The sequence below is a fragment of the Cataglyphis hispanica genome, chromosome 4, assembly GCF_021464435.1.
Source record: "Cataglyphis hispanica isolate Lineage 1 chromosome 4, ULB_Chis1_1.0, whole genome shotgun sequence".
In the NCBI taxonomy this organism is placed as follows: Eukaryota; Metazoa; Arthropoda; class Insecta; order Hymenoptera; family Formicidae; genus Cataglyphis; species Cataglyphis hispanica.
In genome coordinates, this window is record NC_065957.1 from 9640725 (window position 1) to 9667039 (window position 26315).

The 26315-nt window shown below is 37.6% G+C and overlaps 2 protein-coding genes across 5 annotated transcripts; both read right to left on the bottom strand.

The window, feature by feature from the left end:
• Nucleotides 1–11: 11 nt before the first annotated feature.
• Nucleotides 12–26160, bottom strand: LOC126848784 (tyrosine-protein kinase Btk29A). Of its 4 annotated transcripts, none has more exons than XM_050589975.1 (15): nt 26004–26160; nt 25240–25422; nt 22560–22821; nt 21636–21947; nt 3811–3872; nt 3656–3739; nt 3450–3514; nt 3037–3102; nt 2694–2822; nt 2335–2528; nt 2043–2214; nt 1696–1864; nt 1479–1597; nt 1104–1356; nt 12–1017 (listed from the first exon to the last, which is right to left on the bottom strand). In XM_050589975.1, exons 1-15 carry the CDS (start codon nt 26004–26006, stop codon nt 916–918), a joined length of 2175 nt encoding a protein of 724 aa, XP_050445932.1. In that variant the 5' UTR covers nt 26007–26160; the 3' UTR covers nt 12–915. The 4 variants fall into 4 exon arrangements, with proteins under 4 accessions (XP_050445932.1, XP_050445933.1, XP_050445935.1 ...); XM_050589976.1 differs by lacking the exon at nt 26004–26160 and adding an exon at nt 25627–25766; XM_050589978.1 differs by lacking the exons at nt 21636–21947; nt 22560–22821; nt 25240–25422; nt 26004–26160 and adding an exon at nt 17609–17935.
• On the bottom strand, nt 14853–16343 carry LOC126848818 (hemolymph lipopolysaccharide-binding protein-like). The gene is made up of 3 exons (XM_050590048.1): nt 16019–16343; nt 15438–15662; nt 14853–15252 (listed from the first exon to the last, which is right to left on the bottom strand). Exons 1-3 carry the CDS (start codon nt 16149–16151, stop codon nt 14957–14959), a joined length of 654 nt encoding a protein of 217 aa, XP_050446005.1. The 5' UTR covers nt 16152–16343; the 3' UTR covers nt 14853–14956.
• Nucleotides 26161–26315: the final 155 nt, after the last annotated feature.

The following is a 26315-nucleotide window of genomic DNA, read 5'->3' on the forward strand; positions in this document are numbered from 1 at the left end:
CGTAGACAAACTTAATTTATTAAATCGATTTATTAAGCAAAAAACAGTCAATCTCTGATTCTCAAAGTTCTGTCACTGTTTGTCAAAATGATAATAAAAAAATGACATTTTTAGGCGGAATCACAAGTTGTATATATTGCATTTGTTGCAAAAGGCCATCAATAAATACTATTGTTCTATTTATAAATGTATTTATGAGATGATACAGAGTAAAATCTAAAAATTATATGGGAAAAATAGTATGTGAAACACACACAACAATATCACGCATCCTAATGTCGGATAAAGTCGTAGCATCTGGAACATTTGTTTGAAGTGTTCGACGATGCATGGAAAGGGAATAAGAAGGGAATAAGAAGGGAAGATAGACGAAGGAGATGAGCGTTATGTTTACGGGCGGAAAGGAGAAGGAAAAGGGGAATAAGATTTAGAATCACATCTCCGTATTACGGTCGTTCTCTAATAGCGCGATATAGAATAGTGTAAACTCAATTATACATACGCGCGTACATACACGTTCATTCATTTACCTTTAGTGGCTCGTATCGCCTTGCATATTTCGATCCACGGGTGCCCGTAGGAACTGCAAACGTCGCACACGTTGTTAGTCGAGCTCGAGGATGGTTTTTGTTGACTAGCTTGATGCCCGGGTGTATTCGGCGACGAAGAGCCCTCTCCTTTTGATTTGCACGTAATCGACGAGAAACGACGAGTGAAATCGATCATGGAAGGCGACGGAGGAGAGGCCGGCGCGCGGATCTTACGTGACGACGGCAACGTTGCTGAATTATACGACAAATTCGACGACGGTAGACCGGCGGAGGACGATCGTTCCGACGACGGTGACGACTTCGTCGTCGGTCGGATTGTGCGGCAGGAGGGCGAAGATAGGCGCATACACCGCAAAAGGTTGAGTCAATCGTTGACCAGCCCTTGGGAAACACTGATCAGCTGCTCCTTCAAAACGCGGAAGGATGGTCGCACTTCCGGGCAGTGTGCCCAACATTTGCGCATCACCTGATATTCGAATTCATAAATTCGTAAATTTAGGTTGGGTCATGGATAAATGACTTCAAAAACGCGAGAAAATAACGATAACTTACCTCGTATACTTCTTTAAAACATGCCTTAGGTCGTTCCAAAATAATTCCACGCTGTACTCGCTCGACAACTTCCGTATTCTTTAGACGACCGTAAGGCATCTTTCCGCATGTGAATACTTCCCACATAAGTACTCCGTATGCCCACACATCTGATTTCGAACTAAAGCGCGTATAATTCAATACTTCTGGTGGTGCCCACTTAATGGGAAATTTGGTGCCACCACTACTGGTATACTGATCATCGAGTACGTACCTAGAAGTAATTGTTTGAGTAGCTAATAATAAATTTCACATAATTCACTTATATATCTCGTTAAATTTCTTTTTTTTAATTCTCTGAAATATGAAGAGATGCGATAATAAAATAATTCTTACCTAGCTAAACCAAAATCTGCAACTTTTACTACGTTTTCTGATCCCACTAGACAATTACGTGCAGCAAGATCTCTGTGTATGTAGTTATGCCTCTCTAAATATGCCATTCCTTTGCAAACCTGTAAAAAAGGCATAAAAAAATCTCGATTATTGTATTATTTCTGAATTATATGTGTCGGCATGTTCTATCATTTACTGAACGGAAAATTTGCATTACCTGTATACACATGTCTAATAAGAGGCCAACATTTGCACCTAAGGAGGTTTCGTGACGGCGGAGGTAGTTGAGAAGAGATCCATGTCGCATGTATTCCGTGACAATATATATCGGTCTATCTTTACTGCAAACGCCATACAGCTGGACTAGGTTTTGATGTTGCAGTTTTCTACATACAAGAAATAAATATGAAATCTATCATAATATTAATATAATATTAAATACAATATTTAATACTAAATTTATAGAAAATAAAATTGTAATAAAATATATTTATAGAGATTCAATTTCAAGTATGTCCATCAAAAGTTACAGTGCAACGTAAAGCGAAATGGGTCGAAACTTACGTCATTACTTTAGCTTCTTCTATAAAATCGTCCTCGGACATGGTTCCCTCTTTCATCATCTTCACGGCAACGTCGATGGAGCCGCGCCACTTACCTCTCCGCACGACTCCAAATTGGCCGGATCCGAGTTCCTCCAACAAATGCAATTCCGCCGGGTCGATCTCCCATTTGTCTGCAAAAAGCCGCCGTTAAGTGGCACCGAATAACCGAGAGAGGTTTTATTTTTTTTACATTTCTCTGTTTCACTTTATACCATTTGAGAGAAAAGATTTAAAAAAATAATTTTACGAACCGTGACTAAGGCCGGCGGTTGGTGGTACAGGGCGATCACAAGGACTAGTCTTGAGTCGACTGGCCAGACCGCCGCTATTGTGTCTATGATAATTCACTAGGTCGGGAATGGAGCCGCAGCAATGTTTTTCCGATAGATAAAATTCACCACGAGTATTTTGTTTGATGTGATAATGTTTCACGTGAGGATGTGGCCTGCAACAAAACGGGAAGTCTTAAAGCCTTAGACTATAAGGAAAAGCCTAAGAGAAAAAGATAAAAAGAGCAAAACAATTTCAAATTGAAAATAATTAAACGATCAATGAAATCTATTTGAAAAATCCATTTTTAATAAATTGATAGTTATTTAAGTTGACTTACACTTTCGTGTAAAGGGAGAGGGTGTACAGCCCTTTGGTCGAGGAATTACGAACAACGAAACAACCCTCCTTATCTTCCTGCTTCAAGAGCGATTCGGCACGTTGTCTTGACATATCACCTACATACCATCTATGACAGCGCAAGCGGAACGGTCATTTTTTTTTTATATTTAACATATACGAACATCTTGCGATTTATTGTGAAACTTCTATCGACAAGCGTTTTGGTAGGAAACTTGGTCGCTCGATAACTTGGGGAAAAATGGAGGTAGCAATAGAGCCTTATCGAACTCGACAGACTATCAAATTCTGCGGTTCGCAGAAAAATATATGTATTAACTCACTCGTATTTCTGCAATCCCAGTAGTTCTTTCTCTTTGACGTAATTGCTAGGAATATAGCCAATCGATCTGCAATTAAATGACTTTGTGCAAACTGTTCTTCGCTAACGCCGTACTTTACCGCGTAAGTAAACACAACACATACAATCCGGCTATCATGAATAATTATCGCTGACTATACAAGAAAACAGAGAAGATTACTATTATCGCTAAGATTACTGTTTGCAAGAACTTTATGTATGCTGTAACTGATTATTTTTCACGATAGCCGGCTAATTGCTGCCACTGTGAAGTGTACGTGTGAGATAAAAATGTGAATAAATTTTGTTGTAAATTAAGTCGTTGATCGTGAAAAAATATTGGCAAAATAGTTCGTAAAATATTTGTGTAGTTGCTTCGAACAAAAAATCATATACCCATTCTCGTCCTTAACTTTCCACCAATGCTCCTGAGAATCGTCCAAGACTTCGTATTCCGCACCCTGTATTGTTTACAGAAACAGATAAATCGTTAGTAAATATTCTATTTAATAGTATAACGATATATACATGTATGTATAAAATATATAAGAATTTATATCATTTTTAATATATTTATTATTGTATTTTTTTTTAATTTTTACCTTTTCAAGAGACAAATCACCGCCTTCGATAGCTCGGAAAGGATACAGAGCTACTACAACTTTCGCTCGCAACATTATCTTTTCCTGTAAAAAAATTTAATTCTAGATAAAATATCAAGAATTTCAATATTTATTTCAACAAAACGTGAACCTGCCTTTGTTTTAGAGGATGGTGTACCGGGTGTACCGCCTGGCATTATCGGAGTCGAAGGAGTTCCTATAAAAAAGAAAACAAACAAGAAATAGTTAAGTATTTTTTGATGTTTGTACGTAAAATTATTTTGCGAATAATTTGATAATAGCCCGTCTTTGCAGACAATTGAATTTATTAAAATACAATGAGACAGAAATTTCTAATAATTTTATCTAATAAGAGTGTACACACGCGCAGCACGTGGCGATTTAAAAATTGCTTTTTTTATTCTATTAAACGCGATCGTCCCTTAATTTCACCGAATGAAGGACCCGACAGAGCGACATTTCCTCTTCGCTTTGCAACGATCGACGAGAACTGAACGGAACATCCCGACTGACAAGTATACCACGCCGGAACGACCAAGCATACCAAACCATGGATGAAAAGGACGACACCACGAGAAAGAGAGAGAGCAGTCTCCACCCTGTCTAGACAAAATCAATGCGACCTCAAACCTTCTACATCCCCTCTCCCCAGCATCTCTTCAACACCGTTCGCACGTGCACGCTCGTCGCGTGTATCGTGCGTGCGCGACTGCTTCCATTATATCCGCACGACAATCGCACGCACGCGTGTATACGCAAATCTGGAAATTTAGTGCGTGGAAAAATATGGAAATTAATATTTTCGACTTTCAATTCACAAATTTCGTAGACGATCCGATATTCTCAACGCATTATTCAACAGATAATCTCTCTAAGAGCGGCTCTCGTGGTTTTATATTGTCGTTCAATAAACAGCAATGAATCTTTCTCTCGCATCGCGCAACATCTCGTATTTTATCTATACTTTTTTTTTTTTCTTAATAATGTCCATTTCTCTAGTACCTCTGTTCTCCTTCATATCAAGTCAAGTTTCATTACTAGAGGCAATCCTGGCAGCGCGATAAAGAGATTTTCGCCTGAAAGTTTTTTTGCGGGAAATATCTGCAGAGTATTTTTGCCAGGCTCGAGTGGTTTTCTGCCCTTTGGGAAAAATTTTCCGACAAACAAAAAGCTATATGACCGAACGTGAAATTAAAAAAAAAAAAAAAAGAGAGAGAGAGAGAGAGAGAGAGAGAGAGAGAGAAACTTACCGCGAGAAAAACTCGATATAGTGCGAGTTGGTATGTTACTTTAATTTTCCATACAGAGATTTTCTTCTTCAAATTATATTCTCAGAGAAAATAGAAACTATAAAATTGATTGAACAAATGATTTTCCGTTTAAAGCATTGTCAATTTTCGTACAATAATTTTTCATAAACCAAAATTTCTACGAATACAATTTTTCATATAAGATACATATGTCGCGCACCAGGATTCATTCTTTTTCCGAGGGACGTCAGGAGAATCTCAAGAAGAAAATCTCGGTAATGAAAATCTCGCCGGGACACAAGGCCCGCGACGTGAAAAGAGCGTAACAAAATCCGCCGGAGGCGACGGAGTCTCTCTCCTTGCATCTCCGAAAATATTCCGACTCTCGGCGGAAATTCAATAAATAGAAAGGAATCTTAAGAAAGGGAGAGACGTATGAGGTAAATCTCGTGTCTGAAATAGCGACATCGCGATATTGAATCTTAGCATTGGTTCAAATATATGATGCAATATATATATATATATATATATATATATATATATATATATATATATATATATTATTAGGTGAAGGAATGTGTCTCGGTACAATACACAACATACACACTTTCGTTTCTTTTTTCCTCTTATATATTTCCAATAAGACACGCTTCAAAAAGCTACTGTAAAAAATTCGTCGCTCTCGCTTACTCTATTTTACAATTGAACTGGATTTTGTTAACTTTGATTTATTTTTTCAATATAACACAAATATAAAAATTGCGTCTTAATATTTTGTCTACATGACACAAGATTGCGATTCTGAAAACGAAACGAGAACTAATTCCTTTCTCAATGTGACAGAAGGATTCTATATGTCGAAATACAAACAAATCCTTAAAACGTTTATATGACAGTAACTTCAGATGGGAGTCCGCTGATCTTCTTATCGATTTCGGTAACGTTGTTGCCGCTGAAGTAAAGGCTTCGCAATTCGACGACATCTGCGAAAGCGCCGTTATCCAACGTGTGGATGTTATTATCGGACAGATTGAGATCTTCCAACTTGAAGAGACCTGTAAAAGTACCGATTGCAATGCGAGACAGTTTGTTCCCATCCAATCGCAGTTGTTCCAGCTGTAACAACCCCTGAAACGTTCCCGGCTCGAGGGTGCTGATCTCGTTCCGTTGAAGATAAAGTCTCTTCAGACCGACTAGGTCATGGAGAAGCGCTTCGGAGACGCTTCTTATCCGATTGTTATTTAGGTAGAGATCCTCCAACTTGCCCAATCCTCGAAAGGCACCGCTCGGCAAGCTCTCCAGCTGATTGTGATCCAAATGGAGACGATTCAATTCGGTTAACCCGGCAAAAGAACCCGGGGCGATACGGGCAATTTTATTGTTGTTAAGCCACAGGTACAGCAGTCCGGGATTCAGATTTGAGAAGGATTCCGCCTCGATCGCTGGGATGTCGTTGTGACCTAGGTACAACCATATTAAGTTCGACAGACCGGCAAACGAGTCCCTCGGTATCGAATTGATCCTGTTAAAGACCAACGATAGCGATTGCAAGTGTCCCAATTCCGCGAACAAATGCTCCGACAACGACACCACATTATCGTCTAAATGGAGACGCTCCAACTTTGGCAGACCACGAAAAGATCCTCTCTTTAACACGGATATTCGGTTGTTTTGATTCAGATACAAGTGCGTCGCTGTCACATTCTTGAAGGCGTCTTCGCGAATCGCCAAAAGATCCAAGTCGTACAGGTCCAATCGATCCTCGAAACGATGCTGCGTAACCTCGACGAGCACTCCTTTGTAATAACAAATGTTGTAAGCTTCCATGAGCCGGCAAGTCGGTTCCTTTTTCTCAGACGAGACTCTCGCTGAGAGTATCAGGATGATTTGGGAGAAAAGCAGAAGAAATCGCCACATGATCAAACAGATTTAGTTCAACACGAATGCAGCAACTGCAAACCAAACCGTCGAGCTTTACAGTTTTCTACTCCGTCCCAGGCGATTAGATAGCGAAAAGCGACTTTTGACATTGATATCGCTGCTAACGAGATGAGAAATAGCCGCGGTTGCATTCTCGGAAGGGATCAGATGTCAAAGTTGATGATAGACGAAGACTTTAAATTCATGGATTACAATGACAGAGGTGAATTCTGTGTATTCACTTGCTTTTTTTCCTCTAGAGAAAAGAGCAACAGAGAAATAGAGAGTGTCTTTATCTATGCTGGATTTTAAAATCATTTTTTTTCTGATCGCTTGAGTTGACGCTTTAATTAAAATTCGCATGATTAAATATCTCGCGTTAACCGCGGCCCTTATAATTGCAAATCCACTTTAACGAATCGCTTGTATTGCGGATGGCAGGTTGTTGTTCGCCACTTATTATCTGTAACGAGCAGTAGAAAGTACGTAATAGTCCAGTGAGCACCCAGGACAGTGAGGCGATCGCGGAAAGTGGAGTGAAACGATAGAAAAATATCATGCGAGTTGTATAAGAACGTCGAGCATCCTGGGACATAAAATAATTCGAGTAATATTTTTTTTATCGCTTTCCCAAAATAATATTTTTTTAAATACATGCGAAAAATGTTCTCATTACATATTATATCACATATACGCTATTGTGTAAAATATTTATGAATGTAGATATATGCTTTGTATTTATTAATATTATAATATATCCAGAACGATATTTATTTTCCCCGAGGGAGAAGAGAGGAGGCAAGAAAACTCATAAAATATACATGCCAAACTCAAGGTTTTGTTCGTAAATTCAAAGAATCCAGAGATTCCGCGAAATCAGCGCCAATTTCGAAGGAATTTCTCGCGTGCGATTTTTCGGGCATGTCGAATTGCGAGCGAAATATCCGAGGTGAGTACTCCGTTTGATTGAGTTTGACAGATGAGACAGATGAGAATATGTATGGTGACGCGCGAGCGATTTTCAAGGCTACGCACGTCTTTTACGGCGAGCGATGTCGAGAAACTTTCTAAGGTATTGGTGAAAACATCCAGAAGAGCGATTCGCCTCTCGCTCGCGAGGTCATCGAACGATGTACATCCCACTCACTCGGTTTCTCGATCCGCGGTCGGTCGGTCGGCGGTTAGTGACAAACTGAATCGAGATTGTCAATACGATGCTAATGACAAAGGCTGATAAATTTTATCCAAAAGGTGAAAAACGCATGTGGCGTTACTTGACACGACATTAGTCACGCTTTTATATCCTATTTCTTTTCTCAATCAACCTTGGATGACATTTATTATCTCAATAGAGGAAGGCGATAATAGACTGCAGTGCATTGTCGCACAAACAAGCACGTACGCTAGTAATATAATTGCGATTAATTACTTCTTTTATTTGCAATCGGCATGTGAAATAAAAAAGAAAAAAAAAAACAATCATACAAAAGATACACGTCGTTGATTTTTGCCTCATAATATTTGATTATATGTTCTTTAAAAATCATTGAGATTTATCTGTGTATTCTTGTCTCGAGTATTCTCTTCGTTTGGAGAGAAACATTAATGTACTAGTACACACTATACACAGTTACCATCAGCACTCAACGCATCGACGTCTATGCGGCCGGTGAATGTCACCTATAATGGACACATTACGCCTCGCACAGCAAATATGTGCGAGAGTAATTGGCATTTGTCTAACTACGCTCTTAATCGACTTTTGATAGGTGGAAAATAATAAAAATTAAAATTAAATAAATAACGATAAAAAAGGAGTCTTTGACTCGATTTCACATACAGATTAATTATCAAATATATTTTTTCTTAACAGCTAATATTATTATAAATGATCGACATTTTAGAGAAAATAACAGAAAATCTTCTCCTTATAAATGGTTTGTTTTGTAAGATGTCACGTGATAATTTTTCAGGCGTAATTCCGCCTGCTAAGTTGACGGTTCCTGGAAAGCTTGTAATTTGTGGGTGCGATTTCTTTTTACTTAATAAATACAAGAGATATATTCTTGTGATGATGCGAAATGATCTACATACGATTGACGTTACGATCTTGACATTAGGCGTGGCAGGAAAGTTACCGTAGTACCGTTCTTATGAAACCTATAGAGGTCGGTCTCGCGCGCGCGCCTCCGTGTAACCTTTTACATTTTGCGCAAGCGATATTTCTTCGCGAGTACAAATGTGTATGCAACGCGCGGATGCTTTCCTGGATCGCTAACCAAATTAAAAAATTAAAAAAATAACCATGGTGAGAGAAAAAAAGCAAGATTTAAGATCAAGAGAAAAAGAAAGAGAAAACGCACTAGATTGTTTCATTTGTATATAGTGCGGTTTATTTTACATTACAAATAGAGAACGCAAGCTTTAATTGTTTTAAAGCGATATTTGTTGCTGTGTGTTTATCGTTACATCTCCTTAAACATATCTGTTGAATGTTCTGAGGATACGTACCGTTTATATCGCAGCTTGTAATTTTAATATCTCGTTCGTTCCATTAAAATGAATCCAGTCGCTTTAAAAGTATTCAGATAATTTTAACTTATCGTAGAAATTATCGTTGAGAAATATCGCGTACTTTGTGGCCATTAGCCTCGCCTCGTAAAGAGAGGAGAAACGAAATTAATATCGACTGTTCGTGGCGTATACGCGCCGTATAATAAGGTAGATCGTGGCGTTTAGATTCCAAAAATGGAAAAGAAATCGAATCGAACTCACCGGAATTGTTATGAGCGTGTCCGGTAACGTTACCGGTGGCCGAGTGGACCGCATTGCTAGCGGCGTTCGCGACCTGCTTCAACGCGCTAATCACCATCATAGTTTCCCGTTAATTAATCCGATCAGCATCTGGCGACACGACACGAGACGCACTTTCGGCTGCGCACGGACTGAGCAAGGACGACTTCGACGAGCAACTGTTCAAGCAGCTGGCTCGACGCGGACTGGATTCTCGGCTCGAGTCGGTCTTAAACGCGCGACTGGTCGCTCGCACGAGCAACAGCAGCACCAACGCGAAAGGGATCGTCGTCGTCGTCGTCTCGCTTCGTCCCCTTCTTCGGAGTTTCACCCTCACGGAAGTCTTCCCTCGCCGCCGATTAATGCACGCCGATCGTAGACTAAGACGGCTCTTCGACACGCACTGTGACGCGCGATGCAGACGTTACGTGGAATTTTGTTCCTTTCTCTCACCAGTCCGGAAATTAATATGTGTAATCGCGCGCGTGCGGAAATTAATTATATATATATATATATATATATATATATATATATATATATATGTGTGTGTATAGAAAAGATTCTAATAATAAAAAATTTTATATTCCGAGCGTAATTGACATTGAGAACTAAAAAAAATATTCTAACGAAAAAAAATTGCTTCTCAATTAATAAAATCCCTCAGTCACCTTGTACTATCTTTTAATTGAAAGAAGAAAATCCATTCTCATCGCAACGACAATAATATTCGCACGGAGGAATAGATTGACGAATATCGATATCGGTTCTCTCGTCGATTCCGCTCAGGCACCGAGAGAGGTGCATCGTTGTAGAAGTTATAGGACCCGGGAAAATGGCTTGTGACATTGTAGACCAGCTTACCGGCAAACTCAGCACTTTGCGACAAGCACCTATCTGTACCACTCATCCACAGCGATGTCCAATTAAGTGAGCTAAGATTACCACGAAATAGCAACTTGAAGCAGGGACAGGCAAGGGAACGTGTACGAGACAAATAAAGCGCGCATTTTAGGGCGACGCGGATAAATAAACTTGCCGACTTTAATGAAGATAAAGATACGCGATAAAATGTTAGAAAAGTGTTGGAGGAGAAGAACAAAAAAAAAAAAGAGAGGATAAAAGGGAGAAGCGAGAGGCATGGAGGCCATGCGATAGCAAGCGTGATATCGTTATCGAGACTCGCGCTAAATCGGATTTCGAGTCCGCTTCCTCGGCTTCCGTCACCGTGTACTTGAGAGAACTCGATGCGATCTCCTCGAATTTTCCGAGCACGAATGACGGAATATCGTACGTAGGGATATACGTGGCGATCATTTTCGAGGTGAGACGTTTTTCGAAGCAGATTCCCGTGCGCATCTTAAATCACTCGGTCCAGCTCGCTTCACGCGAACAAAATAAATATCTCGCGCGGGAACGATTATTATCCGCGAATATAAAAGCGGAGAAATCGCGTAGTTTACAATCCGGGAGATTTCAGTTCGTTAAGAGATCCTCTGTCTGTATATATCCACGAATTCAATACCGTCGCTCGAGGAATATCGATTTTGCCTCTGCGCAAATTCGCTGAAAATCTTCGCAGCTGCCATACAGCAGCTACCGTATTATGCATTTCGAGTTCTTCTCGCGCCGAGTAGACATCGATTCCGACCTCCCGCTGCTGCTGTTGCAACAAAAGCGAAGCTGGTATAATACGCCGACGACGACGATGACGATCCGAATCGCGAAAATAGGGAGTCAAACAAGAAGTGCCTGTCGTAGGCAGGGTCTGCTTGCACTGCGTCGCAAGCATTTTCTGGGAAATCCGGTCCATCAAAACGTGGGAGAGAAACTGGAAGTGGGTTTCTGATTCTCCGACCACTCTCGGGCCGAATGCATAACTGGGTTTTCAGGACGGGCGTAATTCCACCGCGAGATAAGTGAAGGCTAATTTTAAATAATTTTCAATTCACGTCGGAAATTTTTTCACGATTTTTAATCGTACGCGAGGAACAGATAGACGGGTATCTTCGTCCAAAGACGAAGGATCGCAATTTGATTGATAGTGAGCAATATCGATAATGCATCATTCACTTCTAGCCGAGTCGATTTCATCGAATCTCATCGGATCACCCCGGGATATCAGCCGTGATATGTGATCTTTACTTGAATTTCGGTCGATCCTGTCTCTATGTACACGCTGCGTTTTGCACAAGCGGATTCCCGCAAAGCGGTTTAAACTTCGACGCTTTTGCGAAAACGGGAGGGAAAACATGCTTCCTATATTATCATATCCGTATTAACGACACAGATATACTTATAAAAGAAAGAATTCCTAAAAAAAAAAAAAAATTATTTTTCATTTAAAAATTAAATCTAATCGAAAAACGCACCAGAGGAAGAATAACTTTACTCGTATATTTATATTGTACGTGCGATTTTAAATGTGTGAATATACATGAAAAGATTATCTGATAAATCTTTCTCTCTCTCTCTTTTTAACAATTTGACAAGTCTAAAGAATAAAAGAAATGAAAAAGAATGTTAAAAATAATATTGCAGATTGTTTATTTCTCTTTCTATGAAAATCATGCGATTTTTCATCACTAGCATTATCAAATTTGTTAGGCATCCAGTCGTCTATTCGACGTATCCTATTATGTCTATGCTAAAGAATGTATATCTCTTCATAAAAATCGTAAAGTTCAAACCGTCTTTTATGTTTCTCTCTTTTAATTCAGAATTGGAATTAATAATCGGCAAGTAATCATGCAAAATAGGAAATCTTTTGTTTGATATTTGCATTATTACGTAATTATTATACGTATATCGGTATGTAATCAATCCATTAATTGTTGCAGACAGCTTATAATATGAAGTTAATATACAAATGCGTATGTGTCGGTTAGAATATGAATATTCGATTATATATATAATACTTCACATGAATCATTCTCTTTATCTCTTTCCTGCAAACCCGATAAATCTTGTTCCACGTAAATCTACGAAGATAAAGCACATGTACATTCAATCTGACAAAGATGTTTTCCAATTTTTTTTTGTTATGCAATAATAATCGCGTACGGGTTGACTATATATTTGCCGGATTGAGTATATATCTGCATTGTCGTCATTTGTATTAATTGCCGGTTATGCTTGCTATATAACTAATAGACATTTTAATATCTTTTTTTTTTTACACAAAAAATATTTCACATTTCTATCCTTTTAAAAATTATACTTATTTATTTAAGTAATACATCTCGTCTAAAAAAGAGACCGGATGTATTTTGTGATAATTGATATGTTTTAATGTTTGTGGAGAAAAAATTATTTACATTAAATATAAAGCTTTTGAGTAACAATCTCTAAGTCAAGACTCTAAACAAATGCTGAAAAAAAATTAAAATAAAAAAAAAATTAAAGATATAAAAGTTAAAAATATATCTATACAGGTCTTATAATGCAGCCATTAATTAAAGTTTTCGTTACATTTATGTATTTTGTGCAAGAAAAGAAACGCGAGAGTGGAACGATATGTATCTCAAAGCTAATCGGACCGACTAAGTTTCACATCTCTAATAAATTAATAAAAAAATCTCTAACGAACTATTAAAAAAAAAAAAGAGATAATATGCGATATCGTAAATCCACCAATTAGGTTCGGTAAAATCCTCACGATACTCGCAAATCGGTGCGAAAACGCATAAGAAATTTGAGTAAACATTATTTCAGCTGCTAGAAATTTCTATCGAACAGCAACATGACGTTCAAGATAAAGGAAGAATCGCTCTTGCCAATGTGCTGCCAATCAATACGTGGAGAGCAGCTAAACTCGAAGCGCTTTTTACGACCGTTTTCCATTTGCGGTTCTCGCGGTCGCCGATGAATCCCCCATTGAGAGACACAATTGTGCGCCAGGAACATCTCTGACAGTCCAATATTCAAATATGCATTTAGATTTATGCGCTACTCTCCCAGGTGTCTGGGATATTTTATTGGACAGACATCTTAGTATCTTAATAATTAATTCGTTAATTTTGTGTAAACTCGAAGATGCAATTCGATGTGCGTTTTTCTTTAATTATTCCTATTTATAACGCGCATAATTAATAATAAAAAGATTATTTTTCGCAAATTCTAACATAATTTTTTTACATGATGCAATAAATACGAGTAGAATCAATTCTGTTTCGTTGATCTTTTTTTTACTTCTCGTTTATACATCCCGTGATCAAATACTTCTCCCGCCGAACCGTTTCGCATGAAAACACAATGTATACTGTCAGAGGTTATTAGACTGGCAGTTACAACTACATTCAATCTCATTTTACCACTTCTATCTCTCTCTTATTGAATTCACATTTGCCAATGCGCCGTCACATATCGAATCTTTATTTATTATTATTAATGGTAGACGTTATGAAACATTGTTTTTTGTGAAAAGGAAGAAGCTAGTCTTTACGGAATACATCTCGGGAATAAGCGGATTGTCTCAGCAAACGAAAATAAGACAGAATGATAAGAACACAAGGAAAATTCAATAATATTCCATAGCGTTTGCGCTGAATAAAACATCCGAGATGAAGGCGGATGATATATAATATATTGTTACATATACATAAAACTATATATATATATATATATATATATATAAAATGAAAAAGTTTAATATTTTAATCTTTCATATATCTCTCATACGCAGATATATGTATATCATATATTCATAGCAAAATTTCAATAGAGGCAGCTTCATTTTACGATCACCCGATTGGAGCTCCTTCATACCCAACGATCTCTCATCCACGCAATGAAACCGGAAGAGAACTCAATCACCGTTATTCGCAAACTCGATTACTCGCTATTCGAACCAACTGAATAGTATTCACGGCTGTACAATATTGCGATCGCGACACTTTTCGTCGGTCTTACTCGCGCAGTTCAAACTATAGGTACACCCTCGCTAATCTAACTGTATGCTATCGCTGCACTCCAGACGCAGGTCGATCTTTCAATGGGATCCCTTAATATCGGTAGGGAATAACGGAGAACTGAGTGAAATTGCGGTTCGGTGTCACGTTGCGATTAATTTAATCCGTCCTCGCGCGCTTTGCGGAAGCGAGGAGGAAATCAAGTTTGCGACATCGTACAAACACTTCGATATTAACGATATCGATATCCGTAAAAATGAATCTCTATAAGAATTTTCAATCCCCTCGATTTAACATTATAGGAAATAAATGGAGAATTGCTCATTTATTTACACGTACTATTATAAATGCATGTATATACGCGCGTGATTATCTGTCGCACAAGCAGATCTCTCTAACGCAATATAATTTTACAGAGGAATCTCGCAGAAAAAGGAAAACAAGTTGTTACAAGAGTTATCGTCCATTCCACCTTCCACAATAAGAGCCGCGCAATTTTGACCCTTATAGTTATCTGGTTCGTTTGGCCATTTAGTAGTCCACCTCGTGTACCCAGTATTTTCTAACGCCTCGCCTTTAACAGTAACCCAATCGCCCTCTTCAAAATAATCATGAAGCCCGAGCCAAGCCACGTCCATCTGTCCCTCTTGCAACATACGCAAAAGAATCTTCTCCTCCGAATCCGAATTGATAATCGCCAAATGACCTAACGGCATACAAAGTATAATAAAAGATTTTGCTCGAGATCTATCGTTATCCATCCTTATCACTTTCATGGTATAACGTTGAGCCAATTATAAAAATTAATATTACACGTGCTCGTAAGATCTAACAGCCTGTTAATGATTTTTTGTTAATGGTTTTGTTCGATTTATGTAGTATTTTTTTTACCTCCTTCTTGGATACAAGCCTGGCGAGCCTTATTCCAGGTGAGCTTGCGTGGATGAAGCTTGTGCGCATTTATGCCAGGTGTGACCATATAACCATTCAATCTTTCCTTACTACTCGGTAATAATCCTTTCAATTGTTGTTCGTTATATATATAAAATACCTGCTGGCCCACGTGATAGTTATTGTGTCCGTTCATAACAACCACGTGCTTCTTATTGAACTCCTCTGATAGAAGAATTAAGAGACGTTTTAATTTTTCGAAACACATATTAAATATTTTACGTTTTTCTAAACTTCAAATTATATTTCTTCACTTATGTAATCACTAAAAAAACGAGTGAATCACGGGGAGTCCACTATTTCTCGTAATAATTGATAATTTAATTTTCAATATTTATCGAAAAAAAGTTTTCCAGTAGCGATCTTTCTCTTTTTCCTTCTTTAAATAATTATATATACGATAAAATATTGAAAAAAAAAAGATATTGAGACATTAAGTAAAAAAATCGTATAAAATTAGAATGTTTATTTTCATTTTAAGTGAAATGGAATATATTATTAGATAAAATTGTGTTATTTACCTGCAATTTCACTACAATTGGGATTATTTGTTTTTAACGATTTTAATGGAATCTGAGTCGTGTCAATTTGAGCAAATGCATATCGTTGCGTTAGACACCAAAGAATAAAAACTATTGCAAGATACTTGAACATTATTAAATGTTGTTACTTGATAGTTTCGCGAAGTAATGCCACAACTAAATAGTGCCTGTCTTTTGCACTCCTTCGGTAAGATACTGATGACCTGGGTCACGAGCGAAGATTAAGATTATCAATCATCTACTGATCTCGGCGAAGTGAGAAAAACAATAAATTGATATGTCGTAATGTAATATCGCACGCTGAAAAAGTTTAACAAAATGATTGCGCATGATCGCACAACGGAACGACAATTACGTAACGAAATAGCCAATAATTTTCGCAACTCAAATCACTTATTATCTTATCTCTTCATATATCCTTACAAATGTGCAAGATTATATCTAAGATAAATCTGATAAATCTGTTATGTTGTACAGATGATCATATTGTAAAGATTGTATTTTAGTGGAATTATTAGCATTGTGTTTTTGATTTATAAATATTAGATTTCTCGATCTTTGATAAATTTTTTTGAATACTATCTTTTTTCACTAAATTACTTGTTTGTCAATTCTCTATGATTTTTTACGCTATTTAGTATATAAAACAACTTCATCGGGATATCTTTTTTTTATAATATTCTGAAAATTTATGCAAAGATGATAATAGCAGCAAAAACATATTCTTCTAATATAACACATAATCTAATAAAATTTCCAAAAAATAAATAAAATAATGAAGAAAAGTAATTTTTAGAGAAGAACGTAAAAAATAGTGTAATAGAAAAATAGTTTAGCCGGTAGCTAAATCGATAGCTACTAGCTAACGTGGCACGCCTCACTGACCAAACGCACAATTTAACAGCAAGAGAGATCACAGCTACAGGCATTTTTGTGACGATACGATACTGGTATAAAGTAGCGGTAGAAACCAGAACCTGCTATCTCCGCGTTAAAACATGTTATAATTCTATTTACGAAACGCGAATAAAATTGATAAAAACTTTAAAGCGCCATATTTTTAGGCGCTTAAATTTAATATAATAAAAAAAAGTGGCATTGCAATAATGATCGCAATGAGACTCATAAATGATTGACGATCTGTATTTATAGTCGCACACGTGAATCAACTGTGCTCTTAATAATTTAACTTGTATCTGCACGTTGTGTCTGCCAGATACTTTATATACATGTGCGCGAGAATGGAGAGACAATAAATATATAACAATAGGACAGAAGTCGAAGTTGAAACTTTCAACGAGAAACGATTTGAATTGTCATTAAAATTGAAGTGCCAAAATTGTATTAATAGCTTCTAGTAAAAACGCGCTCTATCAAATCCGAAGCATATGTGAGTATAATATTCTTCGCAAACGCGATGATAAAATATTTGGAAAAAAAAACCTTGGAGCACTCACTCGCACCAAAAAAGGATAATGGCATATCGAGAGAGTTCGAAGTCATTCGTTTCGATCGGGATCACTCGATAATCCTTTGAAAGAATGTTCTTAATCGATTAGCGTTTATTACCGTCAGATCAGCCATCGCGACGTCTCTCGTAATCAGCCTCCAAACGACATTCGCATCTCCGAGAATCAAAATAGAAAGATCTTTCCCAGCGATACTGAAAGGTCCTCTTGAAGATTCATTCAGGGCTGCGGATTTAATAGTCCCGAACGAGATTCGCAATAAGAAGGAAACGTCGCGATGCGAGCAGTTACACTGACTGAGAAGTTCGGTCGGGAGGTAGCTTTGGGACTTTCTCGAGCAACGTTACGTTAGTCTCGCCGTCGCTGCGCCACATCAATCCGTCTCTCTATTCATTTCTTTTCTTTATTTTTTTTTTTTTTTTGTCTTTTTTCCCTTCCCACAATTCCTCGCATTTCCCCGATCGAGCCAACTCGGGGGCTCTCGAGCCGGTTGTGCTCTATCGGTTATTTAATCAAATATCTCTCACTACAATTTATTGATTATCCGCCGTACGGCGTAGTCCTCTGTGAGCTTTGCTCGTCCGGCTTTTATTTTACGGCACGCTCCAGCGTGCAGATTGTCCCGATAGATACATCTCCACCTTCTCGGATATATCCCGCGAATGTCGCGCCGTGAAAAGCAATCGCTTGGAAAAGCAAAACGGAAAACGAAAACGGCTGCAAATTACTTTGATGTAAAAATAATCAATTGACTCGATATAATCGATCGACATTCGCTACTCGACGGAGCGCGCAATTGGCGCGACATTAACAATTCGGGATGTAATATACTCGCTGAGATTCACACTTCAGTGCAAAAGCAAAAAAAAAGAAAAAAAAATATCATGTCGGACTCAAAAGAAAAACGCACCCTTGACGATGAGTCAAGGATGCTTGAGAAAAAAAAAAAAAAAAGAGGACCGCTGTTTCGCGATGCGCCTTGTATCCGGAGATAGTTAAGATTTAGCTCTCATTTGCTTAACTGTAGCGCCTCCGTTCCCGTAGTCGAGCGAACTTGTTAATTGCGTGCTCGACCTACTCGACGTTCATATAATGGAGTCGTGTCACGTCTGATATAGCGGCGAGCGAGTTAAAGCGGCAGGACCCGGATGAAAGTTGAAGATCCGCGCGCGCGAACGACGAGGGAGAAAAGCGCGAGAGTCAAAGCCCGATACTCAAAGCCGTAAACGAGTAACGACCAAGTGTAATTTATACAGAGACGCATTCGAAACTATTCACATTTCAACTCTCGGGGATCTTGCTTTTCCAACTTCATGTAACACGCGATTATTTATCTTGAATTTGCGAGATTTTCAATGAACATGACGCAGTCTTACGTAAAAGATACAATGTCATAAATTAAGATGAGGTCTCGAGTTAAATTGCGCCCTATCGCCCTTCAAGCATCAGAGAGTCGAATATTGCATGCATAAATGCAAGCCTATCTCCTGTGAAAACAATGCACAGACCGGCACTACATCGCGATTGATAAACTCGGGGAGGCGCGAGATTTTTTTTGTAAATCACGTCGATTCGAGATCAATGGAAAATAATATTACGTTACTTAATCGGAGTGTCATAATATTAGAACTTAATTTCGGGCAATCTCTATAACGAGAAACGCCCTAAGCGATTACTTTGACCAAGTTGGGATAATTGCTAACCGGATAATGGTCGTTACGTAACACCATCAAGTTTTGAAGAGAACTATCGGAAAAGCTGAAAAACGATAACAACACATCAAATATTCGACAATGGACGATAAATGATAGGAGAAGATGCTCTTCTTTAAGTAAATAAGTTAAATAATGAAATCAATTCTCTCGCCGACATCTCGCTTCAATGCATCTCACCAAATTCGATTAATCTCCTGAATTAAATTTATATTTTTATTATGCGCGCCTCAGAAGCACATCGAGCGTCGTTTCAATACTTAGATTTGCGATTAAAATATCTCAAATTCAATTTTACTATTAAGTAGGTCAGCTTAGTTCAAGGAACTCTTCGCGAAGACTATCATAAGTTTCGTGCGGTTCGCCACCAATATATTCCGCTTCTGGATAACACAAATGTATGATGGACCGACACATTCGAGAAAGATAAACTTTTAGAAAAAGTTACTGTCAAAAATATAATGAAAAGAATGATAATACGCAAAAACCAGCTAATAACTCAAACTGCATTTCGCGTTAATTTACCGTTAACAGTAACGTGTTGTTAAAAAAAAAAATACATGTGGGCACTTATTTTACACGATCGCTCATGATGGCAAACGTATCGATTTTTAATAAAAAAGGCTATCTAATAATAAGATTTTCTTGGTAAAAACCATCATCTGCGTCATACCGTTCCGGGATAGAATATCACGCTTTTGGATATTTGCGAATGAGAAGAGATAATATTTGCAGATAAGAGAGATACATCTGAATTTAAAGTACGACGCGTCGAGAATTGAGTTCTAGTGTATATCTTTCGCAGCGTCCCTCTTTGTAACTGTCGTATTACGTACTTTACCGGTGACAATTTCTCTATTTCCTTAAGCTCGTCTTTTGATCTAATAAGTAATGAACGTTTCGCGATAATCAGATAGATTTACGACAAACGAAAAGATCGGGAATCTCGTCTGCCATTTCCCGCGTCGAATGAAAACGCGAAATTCGTCGTTACGAAATCGCGATGATACGAAATTTCAATTACCGATTCGCGATATTGGGAGCACCGTCTCGTTTGGCGAAATCGAAAGGCCTGTCTTGCCTCGAGCGATAAAGGAACTGGGACACTCGGTTTATTGGGGAGGAATGACGCTTGACCGAAGCGATTTAACGACGCGTCGCGTCGATTTTCGATGAGTTTCGACGTTGCAATTCGAAGAGTCAGAGCGTTTCAACGGTACACAAAAATGTCACGCTTCCTGTTATCTAAGAGAAAAGTTTTCGTGGCAGACGCCAGAGACTTTGACATTACGCCAATTCGCGGATAGTGCTCCTTTTCATGAAACTCATGTTTCATCGTTTTTCGACTGTCTCGTTCACGATGAAGATTTCAGAAACGGAAACATACGCATACATATAGACGTACATGCTTATGTGCAATTTATCAGTCACGCTTATTATCGAATTATTTTAATCGAATAACAAGAAATTTTCCTACTACCGAGATGACATCGCTCTCTACAAATACAGTTTTTTATCTTTTTTTTTTCATTAAAAGTGCAAATGCAATGAAAGCTGTACAAAGATTTGCGATATATGTTTTTTTGGAGATCGCGAACCTTGAAACAATTCCAACTTTGAAGATGCACATAAAACGCTTTTTCGAGTTACAAGAGATTCTGCATCGTTAGACAAGACGTAAGAAATCCAGATTCGCAGAAAATCAGTTTCTCGGAGACAATCCTCTTGCGGGCGCCATATTAGCTCGACAATCGTACGAGAAAAACGAGATTTTCTCCAGGACAGAAGAATCCACCACTTATTCCGATAAATTCCGATAGATAATGTCGCTCCGTGGCAATATAGACTAGAGCGCCAACAAACAAAATGTCGGTCAATTTTGAAACGAGAGATACTCGTTATTGCGCGTATCACTAAATATTTAACGAGAGATAAAGCGACAATTAGTTAATTATATGCTGCTGATCATACGCATTACTGATCGCGCGTTTGTTTTACGTTTATTATTTTAATATGTTTGAACAATTTTTTTCCGCGATAACGAATATTCATATATTGCATATATAATATTGCCATTTCTGATATTATATATAGTATATACAATTGAATCATATAATTAGCTTATGTTTCGACATGAAATACGATATTTCGACAAGCGTATTTTATGTGTGATAAAATTGAATGATATATCGGCATTTAAAAAGCCAATGCAAATAAATAACGCTCCTCCGGATAGCGTTTGATTCTTCCTATCGATTGTATCAATTAACGAATCCTAGCTAATAACCAGCACGATAATAACGGAATTTTTACGTTGATATTAAAATGACAAGCATATCGATTCGCCAGTGAACCAATTAAAATCCCAGTGGGCTTTGTAAAGGCAAAAGCATGCAATAAATATAAGGTACGAACCGATCGTTGAGCGGGCCTGGGTTTGGATGATCGGGTTATTATTCGCCTCGGCGTTCGTTAACTGTGCACGATGATCAGATGTGACGGTGGTCGTCGAAATGGTGTTGTTAATGGTACTGCCAGGCACAGTTGTCGCGACCGACGTAGTCGTTGAGGACGGATTCGTGACGTTCGATGCAGATTTCGCGGACCAGGAACTGCAAGTGTCGCAGCCTTCGGCGGAACGTGTCGATAATCGGCAGCAGGACCAACGTTTCCCGCTCCAGAGACCGGCGTGGTAACGCCCGCTCAAGCCAGAATTCTCACTGCACACTACAAACAAGTATCTCACTAGTTTTCGTTTCTTAAGTATGATGATGTTCATGGCATTTCTAAAGTGATAGATCGCATTCCTTTTTTATATGAACGCGCAAAAATATTCTAGAATTTATCCCACAAAATATAATAATGATTCAACCCTCTTTCAGTCATGAAAAATATAAATTTTATCGTAATTATATATGTACATTAAAAAAAAAAAATAATACTTAAAACTTATATGCATGACACACATGTACTATGCTATGTTTGCTATGTGGATATGATGCGGTTTTTATAATTTATTATAAAAATCATCTTATCTTCGAATTTATACTTTTATTTATAAAATATATGATATGAGATTTCTTTTCATCTGCAAAGCTTGAGACCGAAAGGATTATGAATGTTAATGCGTTCAACGTATATCATAAGATATCAAAATAAATATCACAAATAACAAAGATAATATGCATTTTCTATGTCGTAAGAAGCTTATACGAGCGCAATATTTGTATGAGCCGGCAATGAATATTAATGTGACGGAGAAAAAAAAAACAGTACAATGAAAAAAAAAACAAAAAAACAGTAAAATGAAAAAAAAGAAAAGAATAAAAAAAGACTTACCAGCGCGTATGGCACGTATCCATTCGGCGCGATCCTGTTCACGAGCGGCGAGTAGATAGAGCGTATATTCTTGGCCAGCTTCTCGATATCCCACCTGGAAGGGTAGTCCGGATGGTATTCCACCGCCTCCGCTGCTCGCGTCGCCGCCACCCGACGCATCGCCAACATTGCCGCCGCCACTTCCGGTGCTACCACTTCCAAGGCTAGCCGTTTCCACCACGTGGACGCTCTCCACGGCGATACGTCCGCGTTCCTTACGGCGCTGTAACCAACAACGATTTCTGTTATTAGAATTTAATAGTTAATATATTAAAAATTTATCATGTCGGACAATCTCTCGATCTGGATCTGTTACCAATAACTCTAAATATAGTTGTAGGTAAAATATAACAAAATATACAGAAATATATATTTTGTCTTAAGAACGGCATATACATATATTTCTATACATATTTAATAATAGTTATTAAATAAATTTAGCTTACATTTCATTCACAAATTTAATAATAAAAACGGGAGAAAAAGAAAATGTTTGATAGGAATACATAAAATCCTTTAATATATATATATATTAAAATTAATTTTAAAAATATATAATAAAAATATAAAAATATTAATTAAATATAATTTTTAAAATGAATTTTAGATATATATAGAATATATAGAAAAAGAGAGAGAGAGAATATAAAAAGTATAAAAAAATAAATTGTTTTATATTAAAATTGTCTATGATTTTTTTGTATATTTAGAGTACTATATATAGATTTATATAATAAATAATCCCGGAATTAAATAAAAAAAATTACAGATGTCTCAACATTGGAATAATCTCGATATGTTTGTTGTCAGGATTTCATGCAGCTAATACGATTTTAAAGATCGGATAATTTCTAACGACGAAATCAAATTGCAATAAAATATTCACATATTACAATATAGACCAATCTCCGAATTTCGAGATATGATATAGCTACACTTGAGACGTGAAAAAGTAATTTACGAGCGCGGATGGCATCGAGCGATTCTCCCCGGGGAGGATTCGTAGCAGAATTCATGATAAGCGGGTTCGCGCGCAACATGGATTTTCCATCCGACGACGTGGGAATTTAATCAAACAAAAACAAAAGAGAGAAAAATATCCAAATTTGATGGAAACTTTCTTTACCTCCACTTTGTACGCTGGATCTCACGTGGTAGACAAAACGAAACCGACCTAATCGGTCTATCGGGAAATCCGCACGTGGAGCCCGTTGTCGTCTCGACCCGATATCGGTACAATGAACGGGCAAACGTTCAGAAACGGACGATCTTCTCGAAAGGAAGGTTTAATGAATAAAAAGATCGAAATTGATCTCGTGTCTATCCGAGATGTTCTACAGTGCCGAGAATCGACAGATATACTGTAGTTCGATATCGCGAAAGATGAAAGCTGGATAAAGTATATCAGATCAGGACTAGAGGACGACCGTTACCGCCAAGGACCAAGGCGCGCGTCTTGTTCTTCCGCACACGTCGCCTTCGACGACAGAGATTAAAACGTTATAGACTCGTCCAAGGAATCGTCAACTCAAGGAATGGTATCGGGTATCAAACAAAACTGGAAGAATCAACGTAATCAAATTCGTTGCGTTTCGTCGAGATCGACCTCGAACGACGGCCACTGACTGAGCAAGCAAACGGTATCAGGAACCCAACGACGGAGCGGAAGATAGAATAAAGAGTAGGAGGTGGAGGTAGGATAGAGAATTCACGCGGGGCGCCTGCGCCACTAATTTTACACACGATATCATGGTGCATGTTATCTGCCAACCCTCCGTCGAAAGCAGCCCGGTCCTACCTAACAGCTCGCTTAGCTACGGAGGCAGCTATTGGTAGTAGTCGCGACCGCACGCAGTTACCGAACCGATAGTTACCGATTATCACTCTGCTCGTTGCTGGGATTGAAGACCATTGCAACAAAAACGGGATTAATGCTCGAGCCGCTATTCTCTGATAAAATCTATTGGGATAGCGAACACAATTGTCTAAATTAATAATAGTTAATTAGCACATAATTAACGTAAGTTTAAAATCTAATTAAAAGATTTATAAAATATGGTAGATCTCTTTATATCTCAATTTTTTTACAATTTAAAATTATTTTTATAATTTAAAAAAAAAATTAATAATAATAAATTAATAATTGCAAAAAAAAAATTTTGAAATAGATGTTTTTAATGTTTAGTAAGGAAATAATTGTTTCTCCATATATACATATATGATATAATTACAAATAATAATTGAATGCAATAATATAATTACACATAATAACTGATAATGTTGCAAATATATTTTAATTATTCTTTGTATTTAATTATTGTCTGTATAATTTACATTTATGATTCAAGATTTTGTTAAAATGCAATTATTAATTGTTACAGTTTTGTAAACAGTTTTCCTTTATAGCAGTAGCAATTCTTCAATATAAAAAAATAATTTTATAAGGGTAATAAAATATTGTTGAAAAGATAAGTTAATTAAAATTGAATTAGCTATTGCTGCCATACAATTAGCATAATGTAAATAAGGACTAAATTGATTGTGAATTGATTGTGTCACACATGTTTTGATCTTACTATAGAAAATAATATATTTAGATATTAAAATATATTTAGATATTATAAATTTCAAAGCTACTCACCTCACCATCTCCATCGTAGTAAATGAGATAGTGTTTTGTCAGCACAAACCATCGTTGCTTGTAATTGACTGGAGTGAAACGTTTCTTGTTTTGGGAACGTTTTATCATAAATCCTTGACGAATAACATCTCCACTTTTTGATTCTAACTTCCCATCCTTCCCTGCCATCACAGGAGGGCCTCCCTAGCAACAGTAAAAATATTATTTTTATGTATAACAAGAAATCATAATTAGAAATTAAATATCTCATTGCATGTTCTAAACATAAAATTAGATGTAATACTTGTTGCACATAATATATACTAATTTAAAACTTTTATATTATAAAAAAAACACAAAAGATTACATATTATTGTATTTCTCTATATTTTGGTTTATCTTGCCTACATTCAATCTATATCCAAGATGACAACGGACGCAAACGAATTTCTAAATATAGCACACCGGAATTTTTTCCTCGTTCTACAACTCGCTTCCTACCGCCTATAATTCAACTCACGTGTCGATTACCGAGTAATTATTGTTCACATCGTGACCGGTACTTCCGCGAGGTGAAATCGAAAAAAACGCAAACAAACGTTGCCCAGACTCTTCAAAGTGTCAACGTACGGAAAAGTGCGTGAACGCAGCAGCGAGAGGATACATGTATATGCACGGTTATATCCCAACGTTTGATAATTCGAATTCTACATACGCGAGACGCGAGGTCCAGCGGCCCGTTTATCAGTCGCGCTTCCGACATTCTCGATCAAAATCGCACTTACCATGCAACAGATATGCGCTAGCACCACGCAATCCCGACACTTGTCAAAAGCATGACCGGCGCCCAAACAAAGAATTCACGTGGAACGTACGCATATACACACATCGACAATCTGTCAAACGAAGACGTCTCGCGGCGACGTCGGGAATTCGCGAGATATCAGGAAATGCCTCACTACGCTGGTCAATGTGGCGATACGTACCGCCCGCGAATAAAGAAACGCGTCCGCGAGAAACGTCAAACGATGACCCGAACCGACACTCGGATGTTTCGAGTATTCTTTTGAATAAAAAAAGAATTGATGAAAATTTTG

Bases quoted from the DNA above. Each gene is read 5' to 3' on its own strand.
- LOC126848818 (XM_050590048.1), bottom strand. From the start codon at position 16,151: ATGTTCAAGTATCTTGCAATAGTTTTTATTCTTTGGTGTCTAACGCAA. The intron at 15,663-16,018 runs GTAAATAACACA...TTCTTCTATCAG, and splicing joins CAATTGTAGTGAAATTGCAG to AGGAGTTCAATAAGAAGCAC. The intron at 15,253-15,437 runs GTAAAAAAAATA...GTATGCCGTTAG, and splicing joins GGCTTGTATCCAAGAAGGAG to GTCATTTGGCGATTATCAAT.
- LOC126848784 (XM_050589975.1), bottom strand. The intron at 3,873-21,635 runs GTTCGTACCTTA...TCTTTTTTATAG, and splicing joins CCAGGCCCGCTCAACGATCG to GAACTCCTTCGACTCCGATA. The intron at 3,515-3,655 runs GTAAAAATTAAA...TAAACAATACAG, and splicing joins GTGATTTGTCTCTTGAAAAG to GGTGCGGAATACGAAGTCTT.